At 50.1% G+C, this 16,549-nt stretch overlaps 1 protein-coding gene across 1 annotated transcript in view; it reads right to left on the bottom strand.

Moving 5' to 3' along the window:
• LOC119379432 (structural maintenance of chromosomes protein 3) overlaps nt 1–16,480 on the bottom strand; it is a 661,154-nt gene extending 644,674 nt beyond the window's left edge. Inside the window, exons 1-3 of the mRNA XM_049411979.1 lie at nt 16,343–16,480; nt 16,045–16,120; nt 15,941–15,979 (exon numbers count right to left, since the gene is read on the bottom strand). Of these exons, the coding sequence (XP_049267936.1) occupies nt 15,941–15,979; nt 16,045–16,120; nt 16,343–16,357 (130 nt within the window). The 5' untranslated portion in view covers nt 16,358–16,480. The remainder of the gene's footprint in view (nt 1–15,940; nt 15,980–16,044; nt 16,121–16,342) is intronic.
• Nucleotides 16,481–16,549: the final 69 nt, after the last annotated feature.

Genomic DNA, 16,549 nt, shown 5'->3' with positions numbered 1-16,549 from the left:
AGACCACAAATGCGGGAGGGATACCGGGGAGTGCTTCTTGGACGTACAGCTCTACCATGTCGACGGCTGGAGTCGCTGGCAGCTTGGCAAGCGGATCTCACAAGAGCGCATCTGCGGTAGCCAACTGTTTCCCAGGCACATACTTGACGCCGAACTGGTACTGAAGGACGCGGATACGAAAGCACTGGATCCGGGGTGGCATGAGGTCCAAGTCTGCAGTTCCAAGGAGCTTGACCAACGGCTTATGGTCGGTCTCCAGTGTGAAACGAAGACCCCGAAGGCACTCGTCGAACCGGTTGATGGCTCAGGCGGAAGCCAGTGCCTCTTTTTCAATCTGGCTGTACCTTCATTCTGTTTCTGCCAGTGCACGAGAGGCATATGCGACTGGCCGGCGATCCCCTGATGGCTGGTCTTGAAGAAGCACTGCACCAAGCATCTGCGGAGACTGTCGTCAGGAGTGCAGGGTTGTACCTTGCAAGGCAGATGTCCGAGGACAGCATGGTCTTGAGATGCTCGAATGCCGAGGCTTGCACTGGTCCCCACGTCCAGGCTGCAGTCTCGTTCAGGAAACTTCGGATCAGCGCAGTCATCTATAGAGACCTGGGAGGAAGCAACCCACATGTTTGAGCATACCAAGAAAACATTAGACACCATGAACGTCCTGAGGAGCTGGCATGCGTTGCATGGCCATCACCATGTCTGGATCAGGAGCGATGCCATTGGTACCGATGACGACGCCAAGGAATCGTACACTGGACACACCAAAACTGCACTTTGCCGCGTTGAGGCTGACCCCCGCTTGTTGGAGGCATTGGTTGTGCTCTTGTGTGGTGTGGCCAAACACCAGGATGTCGTCCATGAGGTAAACGACATCAGCCAACCCTTCCAGCAGGCGAGACATCTGATGGAAGCATTCTGGGGCCAACGTTATGCCGAATGGGAGGAGACAATAGCAGTAACTGCCAAACGGATTAATGAAGGTCGCATACTTCTGGGAGTCACTGGCAAAGCGCACTTTGTGGAAGCCTGAAAAAAAACACAGCTATCGCCAAGCAGTCCGAGGGCTTGGTCGACGATCGGAAGTACCGTAAAAACCCGCGTATAGCCCGGGGTTTTTTTCTAGATTTTAGGGTGCGAAATTTCGGCCCCGTACTATATGCGGGTCCCAAGAATTTTCGGCCCAAATTCAGTTTCGGTTTCGGCATAGCGCGGTGCTATCATCATCATCAGCTGTCTGCGCGCTTCTGCGCTAGGTAGTGTTAGCGGCGTTAGTCTTAACTGGTCAGTTGGTCAGTGGCCTTTGCTTCAACTTGGTGCCCATAACGACGGCCTCGATTTTGCTCCTGTGATTTTACGCCATGTCAGGACCGCGCAGGCAGTACTCTGCTGCTTTTAAAAGAAAAGTTATCGCTGCTGCCGAAACCATCGGCAACTGTGCCGCGGAGCGGCAGTACGGAGTTAACGAGCGGAGCATTCGCGGTTGGCGGAAGCAGAAGGAAGCCCTCTTTGCATGCAGCGGCCAGCGAAAAAGTTTCCGCGGACCAAAAAATGGAGCATTTCCTGACGTGGAACGAGAACTCACAGACTTTGTGCGGGAGCAGCGAGCTGCACATCTCGCTGTCAACATCGAGCTGCTACAAGCGAAGGCAAGGGAGATCGCTCGAGACAAAGGCATTCAGCCGGAGGATTTCAAAGCGAGCAAGCATTGGGTGTCTCGCTTCATGCGCCGCGCTGGGTTCTCCCTACGTCGGCGTACGTCGATCTCCCAGAAGCTACCAGAGAGCTACGAAGAGCACCTCGTGGCTTTTCAAAGGTACATAATTGCGTTGCGAAAGGCAGTCCCCTTTCAGCTGGGCCAGATCGGCAACGCGGATCAGACGCCGGTCTACCTGGATATGCCCTCGGCGCTGACGGTGCATCAAAAAGGCTCCAGGCAAGTTATCGTGCGGTCGACTGGAAACGAAAAAACGCGGGTGACTGTAATGTTATCCTGCACGGCTGACGGTCGCAAGCTGCCACCCTACGTGGTGTTCAAACGAAAGACGCTGCCGAAGGGGGAGAAGTTCCCGAAAAATGTCGTCGTCCGCTGCCAGGACAAGGGGTGGATGGACGAATCGTTAGTCCTTGACTGGATAAAGTCTGTGTGGTGTCGACGGCCCGGAGCACTGCTGGGGCTCCCTTCGATGCTTGTGCTCGACGCGTTTCGGTGTCACCTGGCCGACTCCGTAAAGCGACTGCTGCGCGACTCCCGCACCGAGCTCGTCGTCATCCCGGGAGGGATGACATCACAGCTGCAGCCGCTTGATGTGTGCCTTAATAAGCCATTTAAGGACCATGTCAAGCGCCTGTACGTGGAGTGGATGAGGTCCGGAGAACCAGAAGTGACCCCTGCCGGACGGCTGAAACGGGCCTCGCCAGCGATGCTCTGCTCGTGGATAGTCGAGGCTTGGGCCTGCATTCCAGAGGCGCTCGTTTGCCGCGCCTTCAAAAAGTGCTCCATGTCCAACGCGCTTGATGGCACTGAGGATGATGTGCTGTGGGAGAACATTTCCGACAAGGGAGCTTCGGAAGAGAGTGCGTCCGACGACGACGATGAATGAAATGTCAATAAATGCATTTTTTCCATTTTCCTCGGACTATATTCGGGTGAAAACTTTTTTTCTCACGTTTGCTATCCCCGAATTACACCCCGGACTATATGCGGGTCCGAGCTATATGCGGGTTTTTACGGTACATGGCGTTCCCGCAGAACGACTTGGTTGAGCTTAGTCAAATCTACGCACAGGCGGTAACCTCCTGCTGGCTTCAGGATGACAACAAGGCCCGCACACCAGTCCGTCAGGTCGTCGATGCGCCGGATCACGCGCTCCTGCTCCATCTTGGGAAGCTCCTTTTTGACGTACGGTCTCGTAGGGGTATCGGGATACACCGAGCTGTGCTGAGGGAATACAGTACCGCATCGAGGTTGATACGGATCATATACTCTTCCGGGAACGTGCCCAGGCCGGTGAAAAGGGCTGGAGGGGCTTCCCAAGGTGGTGTGTCCAGCAGAGCTGGTGTGACGGCGCCGACAATCTTGACGACATCAAGGGCCACGATGGCGGAATAGCCAAGAAGAGGCTGCTTTCGTCCCGCAACAATGTAGAGGCGCTCATTGACTTGCCTGCCTTGCCAAGACAGCGCCGCAGAGAAGGTGCCGAGAAGTTTCAGAGATTGTTTCCCAGGTCCGAAAAGTTCCTCACCACGCGGCTTATCAAGGATGGCTGGGCAGCCAGAAAACGCACAGAGAACCCCCGAAACATCGGCACCAGAGCCCACCTTGAAGACGAGAGGGCGCCCGTTGACGACCAGAACTTCAACGTACTGCCCGTCCCGAGCCACCGTAGCGACGGAGTGCAGCTTCACGGATCCGAGGCACTTCTTTGAGTGACATACCGACGCAAAGTGGCCTTGCTTCTTGCAGTGGTTACAGACCACTTTAGCAGTTGGGCAGTCGGACCGTCGGTGAACCTCGTGACCGCAGAAGTGGCACTGCCCCCCTTGGCTGTTTTTCGAAGCCTTGCAAGTCTGCAAGTTTGTGAACCGTCGGGCCGGTCACGTAACGCAAAATTGCCAGAGTCCCGTCTATGGCTGCGTCCGCGTGCATGCTGCGCGGGTTTACGTGAAGTCGCCGCATCCACGTGAGCTGCCATTGACGGCTGCCCCGCGGTGAGGGACAGCCGTTGCTTCTCGCGCTCGGCGTCTTCGTACTGACGGGCTTGCACAAGTGATGATGATGATGATGTATGTTGTTTAATGGCGCAAGGGCCATTGATGGCCAAAGAGCGCCAGGAAATGGTGTCGGATGGGAACAATGATGATGTTTAGTGGCTGTATAAGGGCCTAAGAATCTGCGCACTAAAGGTGCGTAAAACATATATGTATTAAAATCATGAAAGTGGAATGAAGCGTGCATGGTGTAGATGAGTTCTAGGTGATCATGACACTAAAATATAGAAGCGTTGTATTAGCATGGATGCCTCGTCAGGGCCCTTGGTCCTAAGGCCCTGGAGGCAGGTGCTCTCTTTGATGTAGCATCCGCAGCAGCAGCCTCCCTTATGAGGCCGTGCTACCGATCACCTGCGTAGATGACGTGAAATGTATGTATGTCCTTTAAAAATGCATTCAATTTATCATATTTAAAAAGAGGTTCTCTACCTATGAACATCGCTGGATGGAGGGGTATGTGTTGCTTGAACGCCAGTGGAAAGTGTTTTTTTCTGTAGGCCTCCAGCTCAGAGCATTCAAGGAGTATGTGATGTACAGTAAGTGGATGGCCACATCTGTCACAGCTGGGTGGGTCACCACCGGACAAAATGTGTGTGTGTGTGCTGTGTGTGTGTCCTATTCTGAGCCGACAGAGAGTGACCTCTGTACGGCGTGTTTTTGATGTAGGTGGCCAGTTACTGAGGTATGGTTTGATCAGGTGTAACTTGTTATGCGTTTGTAGATCCCATAACTTCTGCCAGTAAGCCCTGAGCTTTTTCCGTATGTTTGGTTTTAGGTCCATTACGGGGACAGCAACTGAAGGGTTGGCAGCGCTTAGGTTGGTTGACGTGGCCAGCTGGTCAGCCAACACATTTCCTTCGATGTCGCGGTGCCCTGGCACCCAGCACACGACAATATGTTGCTTGGACGTGTACGCCGCGCAGAGTATTGAGTAGAGGGACATAATTACAGGGTTTCTATGTTTTTTCAGATTTTTCAAAGCTTTCACGACACTCAAGGAGTCAGTGTATATAACTACCCTTGGTGTATTCAGTTCTTTAATGTGTTTAACGGCTACGAATAACGCATAAGCCTCGGCTGTGAAAATACTTGTGCTAGTGGGTAGAACGCCGGCATCCGAGAAAGATGGGCCAACCGCTGCATATGACACGCCAGCATGGGACTTGGATGCATCAGTATAATATTCTGGGCAGTCATATTTATGTTGCAGCTCTAACAAATACATCCGAATGTGTATAAGGGGGGCGTGCTTTGTGACAGCTACGAAGGATGTGTCACAGTCTATAAGCTGCCACTGCCATGGCGGGAGCTGCATTGCGGGGGGAATAGGGTGGTATTCAAGCAGTGGGACATTTGTTTCTTCAGCTAGCTCTCTAACACGCAGTGAGAAAGGGCGTGCCATTGTGGGCCGATTGCGAAAAAGTTGAGAGCTGGACAGATCGTTGATGGTAGAATATGCAGGCTGCTCACTGTTTGCGTTCACTTTAAGAAAATATATGAAAGAAGAATATGTTCTCTGCAGATGGAGTGACCACTCCTCCGATTCTACATAGAGGCTCTCAACTGGGCTTGTTCTAAATGTGCCTGTGGACAGGCGGATGCCTAGGTGATGAACTGGGTCCAGCATTTTCAGAGCGCTTGGCGTGGCAGAGTGATAGACTATCGCCCCATAGTCGAGGCGTGAGCGTACTAGGCTTTTATACAGATTCATGAGGCACTTTCTGTCGCTTCCCCACGTTGTGCGTGACAGCACCTTTAGGATATTCATTGTTTTCATGCATTTATTTTTAAGATGTTTTACGTGCGGTACAAAGGTTAACTTTGCATCGAAAATTATACCCAGGAACATATGTTCCGTGTTTACGGGCAGACGCTCACCCTTCATGACAATTTCAGGATCAGGGTGCAAGCCTCTTTTTCGTGAAAAAAGGACACAGGTGCTTTTCTGTGGGTTCAGTTTGAACACGTTTTCATCAGCCCATTTGGACACCTTGTTAAGAGCAAGCTGAACCTGTCGCTCACAGATCCCAAGAGAACACGATTGAAAACCTATCTGAACATCGTCAACATATGTTGAATAAAACATATTACATGGGATGTACAAACGGAGAGAATTCATTTTTATAATAAAGAGCGTACAGCTGAGCACCCCATCCTGTGGCACTCCGTTTTCCTGTATAAATGTTCGGGACAAAACGCTGCCCACTCGAACACGGAATGTGCGATCAGACAGATAGCTTTCAATGACATTGAACATATTACCACGTATACCTATGTGTGAGAGGTCTCTCAGTATACCAAACCTCCACGTTGTATCGTAGGCCTTCTCCATGTCAAGGAATACAGATAGGAAAAACTGATTGTGAACAAAAGCTTCACGTATGCATGCCTCGATACATATGAGATGATCGGTGGTGGATCGGCCTTCTCTAAACCCGCACTGGTATGGGTCGAACAATTTGTTTGATTCAAGGAAGTGTAGTAAGCGGCAATTAATCATTTTTTCAAATACTTTGCAGAGGCAACTTGTTAACGCTATAGGTCTGTAACTTGATACAGCAGAGGGATCCTTTCCTTGCTTCAAAATTGGAATTATAACAGCCTCCTTCCAAGGTGATGGGATCACACCCGAAAACTATATGTAGTTGTAGAGCGTAAGGAGGGTCTTTTGTGTTTCAGAGGGTAGCTGCTTCAGCATCTCGTACATTATGCAGTCAGAACCTGGGGTAGATGTATTACAACAGTTCAGTGCCGTTTACAGTTCTGCTAAGCAGAATGGTTCATTGTACGCTTCATTTCTTGCAGATTTTCTTTCTAACTTTTGTTGTTCTATTCGTGCTTTGTACTTCTGGAAGGTTTCGGGGTAGTGTGAGGAGCTCGATATGTGTTCGAAATGTGTGCCAAGAAAATTAGCTTGATCCTCCAGGGTTTCCCCGAGGCTGTTCACTAATGGCAGCGAATACGTTTGCTGGCCCTGTGGGAGAGCACGCGCGCCCATTTCCTTTCCTTAAGGCTGGCGCGATCGCGAACTGACGGTGGTATCAAGGGACCACTAGGAGAGGAGCACCGTCGCCCTTTCCTGCCGGACAACCCCTTCTTCCCCGTCACTCCGCGCGCCAATCCTCGCTTCCAGTCAGTCGTTGTCGCAGCCCCACCACCACCGGCAAACATCGCCATGGACGCCTGACTGGAGGTCAACTGGTACATCCCACTGCCACTTCCACGCTACCCCATCGCCTCACCGCCCGGCCTCCACACAAGAGGCCCGAAGACCAACGCCAACCGAACTGGGAGAGCCAGCTGCCTGGGGGCCGCAGCCACCAGGACGTGCCAGGGTTGTGTGGACACCCCGATGGCCTATGCTCCCTCAAGGCCACGGCGCAGCACGCCGAAAACCCCGAGCCCCGCCAGACCGGAGGAGCCCGAACCATGCTGGAGAGGCCTTATGGAATGAAACGCTTCGCTGACTCGCTCCTCTCAATCACCACCAACGACCAGAGAGGCGGGGCCCAAGGAGACGCGGTCCGGACCACGGGGCTGCAGGAGCAGGCCAGACCTACCGCAGCAGTGACGGCGGAGGCGACGACTGGGGAAGCAATGACGCAAGTGGACGCGGCAGCGAAGACCGCAACGAAGCCGGTGGTGGCTACTTCGGAGGCAGCGGCGACGCCAGTGGGGGCACCGGCGACACCCACGGCAGAGGGCCGACCGCAGGAGGGCACGGACCTGGACCGATCCGTCCTAGCCTTTCTCGATGAGGAATAACAAAATATTACCTCATGGTTCAGTCTCTGTCGTCCGAGGGCTTTCTTAAGGGGAGGAGGATGTGGGAGAGCACGCGCGCCCATTTCCTTTCCTTAAGGCTGGCGCGATCGCGAACTGACGGTGGTATCAAGGGACCACTAGGAGAGGAGCACCGTCGCCCTTTCCTGCCGGACAACCCCTTCTTCCCCGTCACTCCGCGCGCCAATCCTCGCTTCCCGGCTCGCGGGAAAGGGAACTCGCCCTGCGAGGGAATCAACCCTCGCGGTGGGGAGGGACACGGGAGGTGAACAAAACTGCCGACCAGGCAGAGAGACGGTCTCTCGTGCCCTGCTGACCTGCGAGGTAACACCTCACCGCCCCAAGTTCCGCGAGCCGAACATCGACCGAAGGTGTAAGCCATACCCTTTGTTTTCTACTAGAGCGGACTATCCCTCTACGCGACATTTACGCGTTATTGCTAACGTAGCAATAAAGTGTTTGTTGTTCTAGCCTGTTGCCTTATTCGCCCGAACCCGTCGTAGCTGCGATGACGCGCGCTACGGGAAGGGGACGTTGACACGGTACGACTATTTGCGGCTGGGACCGGAGCTAGGCTTCTGCACCAGCCGTACGTAGAGCGGACACCCCCTCAGCCCTTAATTTTTTTCACCTTATTCCACACTTTTCCCTCATCTGTGTACGAGTTGATACTCGATATGAACTTTGTCCAGCTTTCTCATCTAGCTTGTCGGCGCGTTCTCCTTGCCTGCGATTTGACCTGCTTGAAATGTTCTAGGTTTTCTGCTGTTGGGGAATCGCGAAGCAACGCCCACGCTTTGTTCTGATTCATTCGTGCTTTCCTACATGCATCGTTCCACCATGGAACTCGCCGCTTAGAACCCTGGCCGCTTGTTTGGGCAATACATTTAGATGCGGCGTCGAATATAAAAGCTGTAAAATACGTGACGGAATCGTTTATGGTCAGAGCCGACAGCTCAGTCCATGTCATGTGTGTAAGGGTTCAATACTGTTCCCAATCAGCTGAGTCGACCTTCCATTGAGGGACCTGCGGGGGTAGTTGATGTTTGATTGGCGTACTCAGGATGATTGGGAAGTGGTCACTTCCATAAGGGTTAAGAACGTTCCATTTAAAAATGGGTAAGAGGGACGGCGATGTAATGCTAAGATGTATGGAGGAGTATGAGTTGTTTCAGAGGCTAAAATACGTAGGCTCCTTCATATTTAAAAGACATAGACTAGACGAACAGAGGAGCTGTTCAATGAGACGTCCTCGAGCATCGCAGCGAGAATCGCCCCAGAGGAGATTGTGTGCATTAAAATCACCTAGAATCAAAAAGGGCTCTGGAAGTTCATCTATTAATGTATCCAAATCGCGTCTGTGAAGCTGATGGTGTGGTGGTATATACACGGAGCATATGGTGATGAGCTAATTAAAAAGTACAGCTCGAATAGCCACTGCCTCAAGGGCCGTTTGGAGCTTCAAATGCTGGCATGCTAGACTTCTATCAGCTATAATGGCCACACCGCCAGATGATACGACTGCATCCTCACGGTCTTTTCGGAAAGTAATGTATTGGCGAAGGAAGTTGGTGTGTTTGGGGGTTAGGTGCGTTTCTTGCACACACAGCACTTTCGGGTTGAACTTAATCAGAAGTTCTTGGACGTCATCTAGATTTCTAAGCAGTCCTCTTACGTTCCATTGTATGATTTTGTCCATGATGGGGAAAAGAAAAAAGAGCTGTGTGTAAGGAGGTCTGAGATGGGCTCATTTTACGGGGCCTTTGTGAGGCCCTGTAATTGGTGTTTTCTCCTTTTTGGAGCAGTCGAGGGAAGCTCGACGCTCCTTCGGCGCTTCCTGCGCCGTTTGGCTTGAAGTGGTGTCCATAGCCTCTTGCGAGGCACTGGACGCTCGCTCCACAGAGCGAGCTGTGCGTCGCTGAGACTTCGCCTCGGTGGACGAAGTCTTTGTCCCCACCGAGCTGGAGGTCGATGGGACCCCCTTGGCCTCGTGATTGCCCTGGATGCTGCCAGAGCTTGTGGAGGCCACTGGTGTGGACAGGTTGGATGTGGGCAGGGCAGCGCTGGCTGCTCCCACCGTAGGGGCTAGTGGCGTTAGCCTCGGCACGCTAGGCGTGGACCGGGCAACTGCCAGGGGCCTTTGTGGTGCCGCCCCTCGTTGCACCACTTCGGCGAAAGATGTTTTTAGTGCGAATGATGAGGAGATCCGTTGTCTTGCTTCCCTGAATGTAATATTTTCCTTAACTTTTGTAGTTATTATTTCTTTTTCTTTCTTCCAGGCTGGGCACGCTCTGGAGTATGCGAGGTGACTACCTTCGCAGTTTGCACAGAGGACCTCGTCATGACTGCAGTCATCAGCACTGTGGCCGGTTGTGCCACACTTAGCACACGTCAGCTGCCCTCGGCAGCTCTGGGATGCATGGCCAAATCGCTGACATTTGAAGCAACGCCTGGGGTTAAGAATGAACGGTCGGACATGGAGTTTTACATAGCCAGTTTCAAGAGTCTCGGGTAAGGTGGTTGAGCTGAAGGTGACTATCATGTGCTTTGTTGGTATTTCGTTGTTGTTGCGTCTGATTGTGATGCGCTGGACATGTGTTACACCTTGGTCCTTCCATCCATCAAGGAGCTCCTCTTCGTTCAATGTCATCAAGTCTTCGTCCGATACCACTCCCTTCACTGTATTCATGGTACGGTGTGCGCTCACAGAGACGGGGATGTTACCAAAGGCTACGAGGTGTGAGAGTTTATTGTACTGTTCCTTGTCTTTTAGTTCGAGAAGCAAATCTCCGCTTGCCATCTCTGTGGCCTTATAGCCGGTTCCAATGGTCTCTTTCAGGCACTTGGCCACAAGAAAGGGTGAGTTTGTTCTAGCTTTTGTAGACGATTGTTCGCAGTGGACGACGTGGTATTTTGGGAAAGTTTCTCTGTTTTTGGGCCAAAGGAGTGAACTTGCATCGGTGCGTACCCGTTTCGGGGCACGATCGGTGGTTACAGAGGGGGTCGAGGATCCCATGGAAAAAGGTGGATTTTTCGGTAACGGCGCCTACCACCCACCACGGAGCCCAACAAGGGGACGTGGCAGAACATGTGAACAAGTCTGCACAACGCCAGCAGTACGCGGTTACTATAACCCAATATGGTTTATCCTAGGTTGGATAGCCACACAAGGTTAACCCTTGCCGCCAAGAAGGTTGGAAGTAAGTAGAAGATAGGAGAGGACAGGAAAGGCTAAAAGGAAGAGAGAAAGGCGAAGATGTGGGTAGAGAGATAGGAAAAGGCGACTGCCGATTTCCCCTAGGTGGGTCAGCCCAGGGGTGCCGTCTGCGTGAAGCCGGGGCCAAAGGGGTGTGTTGCCTCTGCCGGGGGGCCTTAAAAGTCCAAACACCCAGCGTCGACTCAACCCCCAGGATCCCCTTTTCCCCTGACACGGCAAAGCCACGCACGGCTAGGCGTGGGAGGGGGTCAACACCCCCCCGTTAGCTCGGGTCTGTGGTGTCGCTACACACCAAACGCCTGCTTGTGCAGACGCCCCTGCGGGGGGCTTGCACAAGTGCATCGCCCAGGGAGAGGCTCAGGGTGCAGCACACCTTGTCTGAGAGGCAAGAACCCGACAAACCCACGACGAAATGGCCGCGAACAAGACACTCTTCAACGGCTGTTGACTAAGGCTTAAAGTCAGGGGGGGGCCCAGCCCCCTCTCCATACGCTAGGAATAATACATTTATTTGTATAACCTTCGTAAGCGTTTGTTCAGTTCTAGAGACAGTTGGCTCCTTCACTACACTGTGATCGTACCAGTGAGAATATCTGTGGCCTGTCAGAATGACGACTATACACACAAACACACACACGCGCACTTACACACCGGGTGTCCCAGCTAACTTGTGCCAAGGGTTAAAAATACAGCATTAGAGTTAGGCGAATGAAATCAGTTGCATATTGCCGACAGCCACCTTGGGCACTACAATTTTTTTTTTTTTGTAAGTAATATTGACTTCAGGCAAGAAATAGGATTTGCAAAGTTCGAGATCGTCTTCACAAAACCCCATTGCATTATTTGCAATACATGGCTTGCACGTGACGTCACAGACAGGTTCTCTGTGCTGGTTTACCAACATTGCGGCTACCATGACCTCTTTTACCTCATTAGAGTGTCATTTCAGCTGAGGACAGCCAGTCGTTCCCTCCCGGCGTTCTTTTGTGCTCTCCCCGCTTTCTTCTGTTCGCCAGCTGCGCCAAGGGGGAACACAAAGGATTGGAGGGGGCAGCTACAAAGAAAGCCCTCGAAATAAAAAAAAACAGCACGTGACCAGCGCATATACATATATACATATATATATACATATATACATATATACATATATATATACATATATACATATATATATACATATACATATATATATATATATATATATATATATATATATATATATATATATATATATATATATATAGGTCGCCGCCCTAAGCGGGCGTGCCCCCCCTTCAATGAAGCAGGACTTTAAGCCCTGCTGTTGATGGATAGTTACACTTGCATAGCGTGTTCCGAAGGGCCGTGAAGGAACTGTAGACGGTTTCGCCTGGCTGTTGCATCCGCTTGTGGAACCGAGAGCTCTCTTACACCTCACTTACGGGGTGCACGAAGAAGCTTGTGAGCCGCCGGGTGGCTTCCACATAAGACTTGTACGCGTCTTTGTCGGACATGAGCGAACTGAGGACGATGCGTGCCCGTAGAGCCATGCAGTAGAGGAAGGTCCTAACCCTTGTCTCGTCCGGCACTGCGTGCATGCCAGTGCCAAAGCAGTAGTCTTCGAATTAATGCAACCAGGGAAGCCACCTGCTAGCATCGCCGAAGGAAAATGGGGCCGGGCTCCGGAGACTGGCAGCTGCAAGGGCAGGAACTGGAGCGTCCTTATTGGCCATGTCGAATGGCAGGAACATGGCATGCCGCTTCTGACACCATGTGGTGTGCAAGTTCGAGCCGAGGCGGCCAAGGATGCAGGCCTAAGCCCGAGGGCGGCGGAATCGTCACGCACGCTCCAAGTCCCCAGCAGAAGCGACCCCAGTGTATTTACAACACACCCTTTTTTATCTACATCCTAGAGGACGCCTCATATCCGGCTTGGCACTCACACCCTCTACACTTGGTACATACCAAATTTGGCATGGCATGAGTATGTAGAACATTAAGGGCAGGCCATGACAAGAATATCATGTCATGTACGCAATGACATACATGACAGGTCTTGGTGCTCTCATGAGTATTTTATTAACTTGAGATATACCAAAATTGGCATGGCATGACAAATGTGTGACAAACATGAAACTGATGCCATGCATGTCATCATATCCTGACAACAGTGATGTGGTCAACCGAAACCACTTTGGCGCAGCTTCTGGAGCAGCTAAAGCCGCACTATGGAGCATCAAATCAGCCTTTTGGAGCAGATGCTTATCACACATTTTCAAACACACTTTTTAAGTCGCTAACTGGAGTAGTTTTAGCATGTTTAACAACATAAATATATGCACGCATACATGTGTATTTATGTATAATATCACAAAAGGTGACAATAACTCCTCGGTTCCCTATGGACAGCCTTAAATTTCTATCTCTATGTTCGTGACATCAGGCTGCCTGAAATTTCCTCACGATACACTTCTCATTTGTTATTCAGTCCGGCTTTCCCTGGTGCTTCAAGCTGCATGAATTTTCCACTCGTATTCTTCTTACTATCGAAAACAACTAGTACTGCAATGACGTAGGTGCTTTCAATACAATCTAGGCGTTCGAGTTGCGTGGTATTGTACATGCACTTTATTAACCCTTTGAAGGTTTTCGGTGTACATGTACGGCATCACCTAAAAGGCACCAAAGGGTTTTTGCCGTACATGTATGACCTGCCTGTATGTATAAAACATGTGCCTCTTTCGATCATTTCTCTTGCTTGGCATGTGCTGCCACACTTCAGAAATGCGTGGAATTTTTTTCAATCACAGATGTGTTTGTTTTGTTTTTTTTCTTCCAAAGCGGTGCGCCGGCTATCCCTTGCACATGCGAGCACGCACGGTGCGGCTGGTTTCAATTTCGTCCTTCGGGTGGTTATCGCTTCTTGCACCCGCAAAGCTGACTGCTGTCTGGCTTCTAATATTTCAAAGGGTGACCACTTGTTACTCTCTCGTTTATTGCTCCACGGAGCGCGATTACATGTTTCCGTACGGTGCTAAATTACACAAACGATGCCACCGTGGTTGCGTTTCCTGTTTTGGGGACTCGGAAAAACTAACTCAGTCTCGTTGGCGATAAGACGAAGAATTATTATAGCTTTTGCTTTCCGGACAGGCGCACAACCATACAGTTTTCTTCCGTGCGCTCACTCACGCAGTTACTTACACTATGGAAGTATGCGCCAGTTGCTCTGCTGCTAGCGATTAGAGCGGCGATTATTCCGACGTGGACTATTCTCCAAGTGTATTTTTGTATGTCTGTGAGCTATATTTAATACAACGCATAATTTTTATTTATAAAAAATGATTTTTTTTTAGGATTTTGCTTGATGTTACGAATAAACCGTGTGTATGTAACAACAAAAATTATTTTTTGTCACTTTACGGTCACGTAAAAATAGTTTAGACAATTTTTTTTAAATAGAATCGTCTGATGAATTTAATTCAGCAATAAAAATATTACACATTTTCGGAGTGCATTTTGTGAAAAAAATTGGACCAACAGACTCATTAAGCTTTTGGCGGTTAATAAAATAGAAGGTTTAATAAATATTTTGCAGAATTCCAACGCCACGCTACACAAAATTTGCAAGAATGAAAGGCTTCGCATTTTAGTTAGACTTTTGCGAAGTCAAGAAGCAGCACCGATATAGTAGGATGCTTTCCCAGCAAAAGCGCACAGGCCGCTGCAGTGCCCTGCGTGAAATCTTCTGGAAGAATAAATATGACAATTTTTTTTTAAATAAATTGTGTAAGTACTTCTTTGTGTAATTAATGCAATCAATCATCATATAAAAGACGCATCTCCCAAAAACTCCCCTGATTATTACATTTTTTCCTGACTAAACAACACCCAGTCACTATTTTTAGCCGACTTTCACACTACAGGGTAATGGGCATTGTGTGGCAGGGTCAGTCAGCCATAAAACCTTGCCCACCCGTGTCAGCAGTGGTGGTGTGTTTCTGGGGAAAGGCCCGGCAAACGAGAGAAAACAGCCGTGGCAAGCAAAACTTTCAAGCTGCATGGACGTTTGCTTTTATTTGGTGTGTCATATAAATACGTTCGTGTTGTTTTAATCACTGGTTTTTGTTTTGTTGTTTCGAAACTGGGTTGAGGCAGTTCATCGGGAGATTTATGGCCATGATCGTACAATCGGGAAGACAGGTCAGAAATCGGGAGAGTTGGCGTGTATGCATACGTCGTGAAGCTGTCGCGGTTATTTCATTAACATGGTATATGCCAGAATGTGAATGCCTGCATAACGAATATCAGCCAATGAACTGCCTGTCAGGACATATCATGTGCAGCATGACACACATGAATGCATGTTGTGCAACTATGTATGGGGTGACATGAAAGGCATAAATCACACGCTATTGCACTTACTTCATTGGCTGGAAAACCTCAAAAATGACATGATGCACATGCCATGTGCTGCATTTACTAGCATAGAACCAGCACTAGTTGGCCAAATGTTGGCTAGTGTTGTGTAAATAAATCAGTATGTGGATGCACACATGACAGGCATATAATAATTAATGGCATGAGGTGCAATGGAATATACCGTATTCACTCGCATGCAATCAACATGGAATTAAGCTGGCATCCAGCCTAATGCTGGCTGACAGAGGCCAATAATAATATCTGGGGTTTAACGTCCCAAAACCACGATATGATGAGAGACGCCGTAGTGGAGGGCTCCGGAAATTTCGACCACCTGGGGTTCTTTAACGTGCATCTAAATCTAAGCACACGGGCCGCAGACATTTTCGCCTCCATCGAAAATGCAACCGCCGCGGCCGGGATACGATCCCGGCTGACAGAGGCTAGCACCGGTTCACTGTGAAAGAATAAACTAGGCGAGTCGGTTAAAGTTCATATTTAAAGCAGCGCAAAAGACCGGAGCACAACACACGGGACCTGTGGCCTTGTTCGCCCTTGCGCTGCTTTAAATAAGGTTCACTGCCAGCAGTAATGGGGAGAGGTGTAGGTGGCCTCTCCAACGGCGTTGCAGAAATACGCCTTTCCGCTCCTCAAACAACTAGTGAGGTCGTCCAGACAGTCAGTCGCATCCATCTGCGCTGGCATCCAAACACTTCTTTGTCGCGTAAAAACGAGCGGTCGATCCCTATCTCGACACCTCGCAAAACTTACCGTAAAAGAAGTTGCTTTTTCCCGATCCATTTCGACCAACTGGAAAGTAAGAAACAAGGTTGTGAGTGGTACATACATGTTTTCAAGCAAAATGTCGTACTTGCCTATCACATTATGGCGCGGGCTGAAGGGCTCCACGCAAGTTTGCTCTTTGTAGCTCCGGAAACCTTGTATTATCAGCTGCAAAATGAACGAAATGCACACACGCTGTCCAGGACGCAGAGCCACTTTCTGAAGGCGAATCTGACTTTACGATGCTCTCCCAAAGGGCAGCATCGTCACCCGGCAGTTACAGCTGTGATTACACTGCGCCTTCGAATTTAGGCTTACTCCCAAGTTACTTAAAAGGTAGAGATTGATGGAGCCATGCCAAATATCTAAGGCAGCAAGACGTACACTAACCTGTTTTATATGCATTTCGAATGTGCACTGCCACAGAATCGACGCAAATCCATGTAAATATGCCACTTTGCGCCTTTACGGTTCCGCCAAGTGCCAAGCAGTTCAAAATGGCGGGAAACGGTTGTAATCGTCAAGATCGGCCCTCTAGTGCTGAACATAGATAAAAGTCCGCTTGAACAGGTACTGTCCAAACTCACTCCCAAGCTG

Source organism: Rhipicephalus sanguineus, chromosome 1 (genome assembly GCF_013339695.2).
Source record: "Rhipicephalus sanguineus isolate Rsan-2018 chromosome 1, BIME_Rsan_1.4, whole genome shotgun sequence".
NCBI lineage: Eukaryota > Metazoa > Arthropoda > Arachnida > Ixodida > Ixodidae > Rhipicephalus > Rhipicephalus sanguineus.
The sequence above is the reverse complement of the archived record's forward strand: the minus strand, read 5'-3'. Positions and strand labels throughout refer to the sequence as shown.